Raw genomic sequence first — 7,229 nt, 5'->3', positions numbered from 1 at the left:
TATTGGCATATAGCAGAAAAATTTCATAAAAGTTGTTTTCTAAATGACTTTGTTTTAAAATCTCTACAGGTACTTTCTTAGCCAATAAACGTTAGTGTCTTGAAACCTGAGGATTCCACCGAGATAATATGATAGGAACTTTCAGTGACTTGAGGCCATATCCTACTTAGACTAATGCGAGACTTCCAAACTTCCTGAGAGCCTGGCCCAGCAGCACACACTATTTGCTTTTTGGTGTAGGCAATAATGCCATCTCTGCCTCAAGAAGGAGGTAAGCAAACCAACTTCACCAACTTACAAATGTAGATGTGCCATAGATCATTACTGATATTTAAAAAAATCATTCAACATTATTTGTGAACTTTTAAAGTACCATAGTTTATAAACTTACCTTTCTTTGGGGGGGATGTGTGTTTCTGGTGAGTTTAAAATTGTGATATTTGGTTAATTTACATTTTTTAAAAAGTTATTCAGGGACCCTCTCCCCTGGATCTGAATACAGAATTACCTTATCAAAGCACCATGAAAAGGAAAGTCAGAAAGAAGAAAAAGAAGGGAATCATTACGGCAAATGTTGCTGGGACAAAGTTTGAAATTGGTAGGTCTCCTCAGAATCATGGAATTTTTTATAAACGTTGAAAATTTGGTGTTGAAAAAATATAGAATTCAGCTAGATCGTTGTCTTTTACGTAATGGATTTTTAAATGCCTTCTACAAAATTTCTGACATGCTAGAGGGATTCTTTTCCTATGCAGTAGAGGATGATATCCTTAAAAGAAATGCTAATTAGTTTCTAAAACTTCATTTCAAACAAAAATGCAGTTAAATAGCTTAGCTGAAAAAAGGGAAAAGTTTAATACTTGACATTGTATGAACTTTGTCAGCTCTCTGAGCTTGAAGTTCATAATAAAAAAATCGTATATGAGAGAACATACAAATTTGATTTTGTGAGTATAAAGATAGCCTAGCTCTTCTCCACTGTGTTTATGTAACCTGAATACAAACCTCACTGGTTTGTATATACATACATACCTAGATCTAAGTAGCTCATTATACTCCCTCCCACCATAACTGCCAGGAGTTCTAGTTATCTCTCATCAGGGTCTTCCTTGTTATTTCTGAGAGGCCCCTGACAGTGTCTCTCATTTACTGGGCAGAAGGTCTGCTCTGAGCTGCTGTTCTGACTTCATTATTGTTTTCTGCTTGTGAGCTGGCTGTAAGTCTCTCAGGCTACTGTTGCTATTATCCTCATCTTCTGGATTGTGTAAAAGCTGCTGAGTTCCCAGGTTGCCAAATCTGCCTGGTGATCTGGGATAGAAGGAAGGATTGGACCCTTCTTCAATTCTTTGTGTTCGTTCACCATCACCTGGGGCTTCAGGTTTCACTAAGCCTCTTATGGAAAACAGCAATTTCAGCTTCTCTCTGACCTCATCTCCCCCCATTCCCTTGTATTCCAGGCACTGCTGCATATAAAGTTCTTTTCTCCTCAGCCTGTAGGTCTTGAGACCAACAGGTGTCAGTCTGGTTAACACTTTTGCACTTGAACTAAATCATTCTGACAATTGATACCATTTCTGCTCATGCAGAGGGCACTACTAAAAAGAAAGCATTTGAAGCCAGGCATGATGGTGCAACCATGTGATCCCAGTACTTGGGAGGCTGAGGCAGGAGGATTGCAGGTTGGCGGCCAGCTTCAGGTACTTAGTGAGGCCCTCACAACTTAGGGAAACCCTGTTTCAAGATAAAGAATTAAAAAAAATATGGGCTGGGGGTTTACCTCAGAGGTAGAATACTCATGGGTTCAATTCCCTGTACCAACAATCAAATAAAAACAAACAAACAAAAAGCCTTTGAAAACAAAACATTGAAGCACCGCTGTGTAGATATATCATTCTGTTGAGACTTCAAATTCTGTGAGAACCTCCAAATTGTCCTATGCTATGTATGGCATGTCTTTATTTTAAATTTGAATTTGTTGGAAGAAAAATGTCACTGTGTTAATTCAAAATCTAGGTAAGAGAGGAATGTTTAAATAGTTTGCACTCAAAGGGAAATTTCTCTGAGTATTGACATTTTTAGTAGAATTCCAGAATTGAAAGCATGGGAGAGCCAGTATCTAAATCTCGCTGTGGATTATGCTCCATTAGTTCATTTCCAAGTAAACAGAGATGACTTGGTTTAAAGTACCAAAAGTAATTTGAACTAGGGAGGTGGTCTGCGGATTAGGGCTGTTTTTACCTTTACCCCTTTGTACCCAACTCCCAGATCATGACGAAACTATAAAAGTCTGGTTTCTTTTTTCTTAGTATAGGTGTTGTCTTAGCTGTTTGTGTATTTTTCTTGTGCCAAAATAATTACTAATCCTTTTAGCAGTTTAGAGTACCTGTTAAATCTAAAAGGATGAAAACTGAGGCTTAAGTTCTTAAGTTCTTAAGTTCTTTGAATAAATTGGATCCAGATATAACTGTTTTAACTAAAATAAAGTTTGCTACAACTAATGAACATTTTGCAAATAAAATCTGTAAACATATATATATATATATGTATATGCATATATACATGCATATACCTCTGTTTCCAGTATGATTATATTTCAAAAATATTTAAATTCTGATTTCATTTACTATTCACTTGTAGTTCGTTTAGTAATAGATGAAATGGGATTCATGAAAACTCCAGATGAAGATGAAACAAGTAACCTTATATGGTGTGATTCTGCTGTTCAGCAGGAGAAGATCATAGAGCTGCAAAATTACCAGGTAGAAAGTTAATCATAACCAGTTATTTGTATGAGGAAAGTTATATGAATTCTATCGGAGTTTCCTTTATGTAGGTTCTGAATCTGTTGATACATTATAATTGAGTTTTAATTTACCTGAAGAGCCTGTTTTGTTGCTATCTGGTTTTGTTGACTCTGCACAAAGCCTACATCCTTTTCAAACCGAACATTTAGCCTCTTTCTTTCTTTAAAGAAGAATTGATAGAAAAAAATCTATTCCTAAGATGATTATTTGCATTATACACAAAGATTAGATTGTATAGCAAGATCAAGACAAGGACGTACTTTGCATTGTCAATTATATGTAATTTGTCTTTTATTTTTACAGCGTAATGCAAATTTACACTTAAAAGAAAGTACACATCAAATTAAAAAGCTAAATATATGAAAATAGCATTTCATGTAGTCTTTCTTGATCTATTAGAGGGCAATACACACTTGATTAAAAGTAGTGTATTTTCTAAATTTATTTTCACTTTTTCTATTGCATATGTGTATATTTTCTATATTTATATATAGAAAATCTAGTATGCCAAAAACAATTTGAATATTGAATTACCATTTACTCAACATAGAACATTAGAACTTTACCATATATGTAAATACCTTTTTTTGATTTCTTTAAAATTTTGTAATCGTATTCTTTGGTTAATATAGATTCTTTAATTCCATAAAATAATGATGAGCCATTTAATTTTAAATATTTTATATTAATAATTGCCAGCTAACCATAAAACTTAAACTCAAGGACAGATAACTATATTATAGTATAAGTATATTAATAAAGTCAATGAGATTATTAATATTTCCATTTTTATTTTCCAGAGGATCAACCATTTTCCAGGAATGGGGGAGATCTGTAGGAAGGATTTCTTAGCAAGAAATATGACCAAGTAATCTCCATTTTTTTTTTTGTAATAGCGAAGACCTGTTCAAAATTTTATACTATGAATATTATAGTACTATCTTTCATACATTGATTTGAAATGATTTTTAGTTGAATAAGAGAGATTTCAGAATTTCAGTGCTCTTCTTACAGAAACTTGATCTTAAAAAATCAAAAGGTTTTTAAATTTTAGATATAATCTATATGTGCCATTCAATGGATACTTTTATTTCAGTTAAAACTTGCAGGAACTAGTTTGTTGCACTATAGGGTGTGTGTGTGTGTGTGTGTGTGTGTGTGTGTGTGTGTGTGTGTGTTTTGGTTATTAACATCTAACATGTTAAAATACTAGGTGCATGTATACCCACACATACACATATATGCATGCCCACACATGGGATATACATGAACATATATTTATCTCTGAAGCTAGTGTTAGAATAACTTTCATGAGAAAAATTATTAATGGGTAATCAAGAATTTTGTAGAATGAACTACAGAATTACTATGCAGTTTATATTTCTGGGTGGTTTTTTGATTTTTAGTTTTTTTAGTTTAAGAATGTTGAGTGATAAGCAGACTTTTTTTGTGTGTGTGTGTGGTACTGTGGTTCCTGGAAGGCCTTCTACCTTCGGGCTACACTCCTAGACCTATTTTTACATTTTTATTTGGAAACAGGGTCTCCTAAGCCAGCGCGCGTGGCTGGCTTTGAACCTGCACGATCCTCCTTGTCTCTGCCTCCCAAGCGCGGGGATTACAGCGTGTGCCACCACGCCCAGCATAAGCAGAATTTTTTAAAGGAGGGCTATTCATAGATAAGGATTATTAAACTTATGTTTATAGATAAAGAAATATTATTTATGCTTCTATGCAAAAATTTATAATTATGCATCTATTTACTCAACAAATATTTTTTGTTGGTCTGGTCTGTGTTCTAAGGACTGCTAATTTTTAAGTAAACAAGTTAAATTAAGACTTAGTTTCTGCCTAGAACTCACATTTTAGTAAGGAAGAAAGACTAATACACACCAAAGAATTTGATGATGGCCCTTAGAGGCATGGTGGTAACAGGGCTTATGACAGAGGTCACCCTTAGGGGATCAGGGAAGGCTTTCTGGTATAGTTACAATGTAAGATGGATATAGAAAAGTGTATAGGAGTTCACTCTTGAGAAGAAAGTAAGGAGATTATAGGCAGAGATAATAATTGGTGGAAATAAATGGAAGTTTTAATCATCATGATGTATTGAGGACCTTTTAAGTTGTTTTGTGATTATATATGTTGCTGGGAAGCTCTACCTGAAGTGATGCTGGAGATAGATGTATATGCCAGGCCATGAATGGCATGTTATTTTATTTTCTCATTCATTCATTTCTTCTCAGTTTTTTTCTTTCTTTCTTTCTTTTCTTTTTTTTTTTTTTTTGCTACTGGGGATTGAGCCCAGGGGCATTCTACCTTGAAGCTATAACACCATCTCTAATTTTTATTCTTATTTTTGAAACAGAGTCTCACTAAGTTGCAGGGGGCCTTACTAAGTAGCTGAGGCTGGCTGTGAACCCGTGATCCTATTGTCTCAGCCTCCAAATCTTGGGATTACAAGCATGTGTGCCACTATGCCCACCTTATTCAGCATTTTTTTAAATCCATAGAAAAGCAAGAATTTATTGAATAAATTTGAGCAGAGAAATAATGATTTAGAAAATCACAGTGGTACTGTGGATAATGAATGTAATGAAGTTTGGGCTAGAGGGAGAATATGTTAAGATGATTGTAAGATAATAATGATTACCTAATAAGGCACAAGAGTGATAGTGGGAATGAGGAAAAAGGAAAAAATCTGAATGATATTAAATAGACAGACTTGATAGGATATCATGTTACAGGTAATTTACAGGTATTTAGTGATTCTTATCACATTTAGTGTCATATCACATTTAGGGATATGAATCACTAAGTACCTGGTATAAATACTTGATAGGATACTTGATATCAAAGATATTAAGGAAAGACTTGACTGAACACTGTTGGTATTAAGGATGGGTAGGGGGAAGCCTTCAGGATGACTTCTAGGTTTTTGGCTTGGGATATCATATAGGTAGTATAATTTCAGAGATGACAAAGGAAAGACTGGCCTTAAGGAAAAAAAAAAAAAGAGAATGACCTTTTTAAAGTCTGGTGCATGTGCTACGTTTGTCCTTTAACACATATTTATTAAGTACCTTCTATATACAGGCATGGAGCTGAGTTCTTGGTACATGAGTTGGTCGAGAACATGTATTTTCCTTGTAATATTCAATTTCAACTTTCATAAGTGCTGTGAAGTAGAGGTACACTATTCTAAAACAGTGTGTAGAAAAGGAACTGTGGCCCAGTTAGGGAGGCACAGAATTTCCCCGAGGATTTGAGGAAGCAGTGTAGAAACTGACATGAATGATGAGTTTAGTGGTGCAAACGGCAGGTCAGAAGTATCCAGGCAGGAAGAGTTGTATGAGCCAAGGTCAGGCAGCAGGAGAAAGCCTGAATAATCGAGATACTGAAATAATGGCTAGTATTGCTGGAGCAGGGATGAATAGGGAGGGGAGAGGGTGGTGTCATTCAGAATTACAACTCTAGCTCCAGTGCCAAAGGGGAAGAGGGGGTGTGGAGATTGGAGGTGGGGGTGATTTGGCCAGATTTGCATCTTAAAAAGATCCTTCTGGCTGCTTTGTAGAGAACTGAAATGTCAATGGTCCAGAGAGGTAAGAAAGTAAAAGTAGCCTTATTAGCTATTGCAAATGGGCAGTTTCTCATTCCACAGAGTCTTTGGGACTCTCCTTAAAGAAAGAGTAGTTTTCTATTAGAGAAAAGGTTATGAACTATTAATGTAAAAATAGGGTTCACTGAATTATGCAACACCACTTACTAAATCTATGACAGAGCAGAAATTGTCCCAGAGTCACAATTTCCTAAGTAAACCAGCATGTTTCTTTTGAGTTAGATTTTACCTAAATGGAATAAAGTATTTCACTTGAGTATATGTGCACTCAAATTTTTTTCCCAGTAGATGTGTGAAAGAATGGTTCCATTTGTAAGTACCACATGGTTAATTTTAAGGTATATTGCTCTGATTAAAACTTTGATTTGATCTAATTAAACATATAATAAATGCATATAAAGGTGTTGGAAACCAAAACAGAGGCATTATCATTATTATTGTGCTTCATTTCCAGTTTTTTTTTGTATGTAATTTTCAAGTGAGCCAATATTATTCTATTTTCTACTGAGGTTACTTAGTTCGTTAGTTTAAAATAGATTTGACAGATAAAATTGGTAATTATTTTTTATCTCATAGTTCTAACCTTTTAATAGGATTCTTTTGAAAGAGCATTTGAAATATAACTATACAAATCTCCAATTACATAATCCTTGTGGTTTATGTTTTCCACATCCTAGTCTTAGAATTTAGGCTCTCCTGAGCCTACTGTATATTTTAACCTCATTTTAATTTCATAAATTTTATTTGGGGACTTCATCTGCTTATTTATAAAAGACTTGTATATATTTAGAAAAAAGTCTTGAAATCAA

General features: G+C 34.5%; 1 protein-coding gene across 3 annotated transcripts in view; it reads left to right on the top strand.

The window, feature by feature from the left end:
- Nucleotides 1-246: 246 nt before the first annotated feature.
- TTLL7 (tubulin tyrosine ligase like 7) overlaps nucleotides 247-7,229 on the top strand; it is a gene marked incomplete at both ends in the record, with an annotated part of 89,642 nt that continues 82,659 nt past the window's right edge. For all 3 annotated transcript variants that reach the window (XM_080692286.1, XM_080692285.1, XM_080692284.1), the window contains 4 exons: nucleotides 247-271; nucleotides 467-598; nucleotides 2,638-2,759; nucleotides 3,605-3,672. In XM_080692286.1, coding sequence (XP_080548412.1) covers nucleotides 247-271; nucleotides 467-598; nucleotides 2,638-2,759; nucleotides 3,605-3,672 — 347 coding nt within the window. The remainder of the gene's footprint in view (nucleotides 272-466; nucleotides 599-2,637; nucleotides 2,760-3,604; nucleotides 3,673-7,229) is intronic.

The sequence above is a fragment of the Muscardinus avellanarius genome (assembly GCF_963383645.1).
Source record: "Muscardinus avellanarius genome assembly, chromosome: 3".
In the NCBI taxonomy this organism is placed as follows: domain Eukaryota; kingdom Metazoa; phylum Chordata; class Mammalia; order Rodentia; family Gliridae; genus Muscardinus; species Muscardinus avellanarius.
Note: the sequence above shows the minus strand (reverse complement) of the source record. Positions and strands in the feature narration are given on the sequence as shown.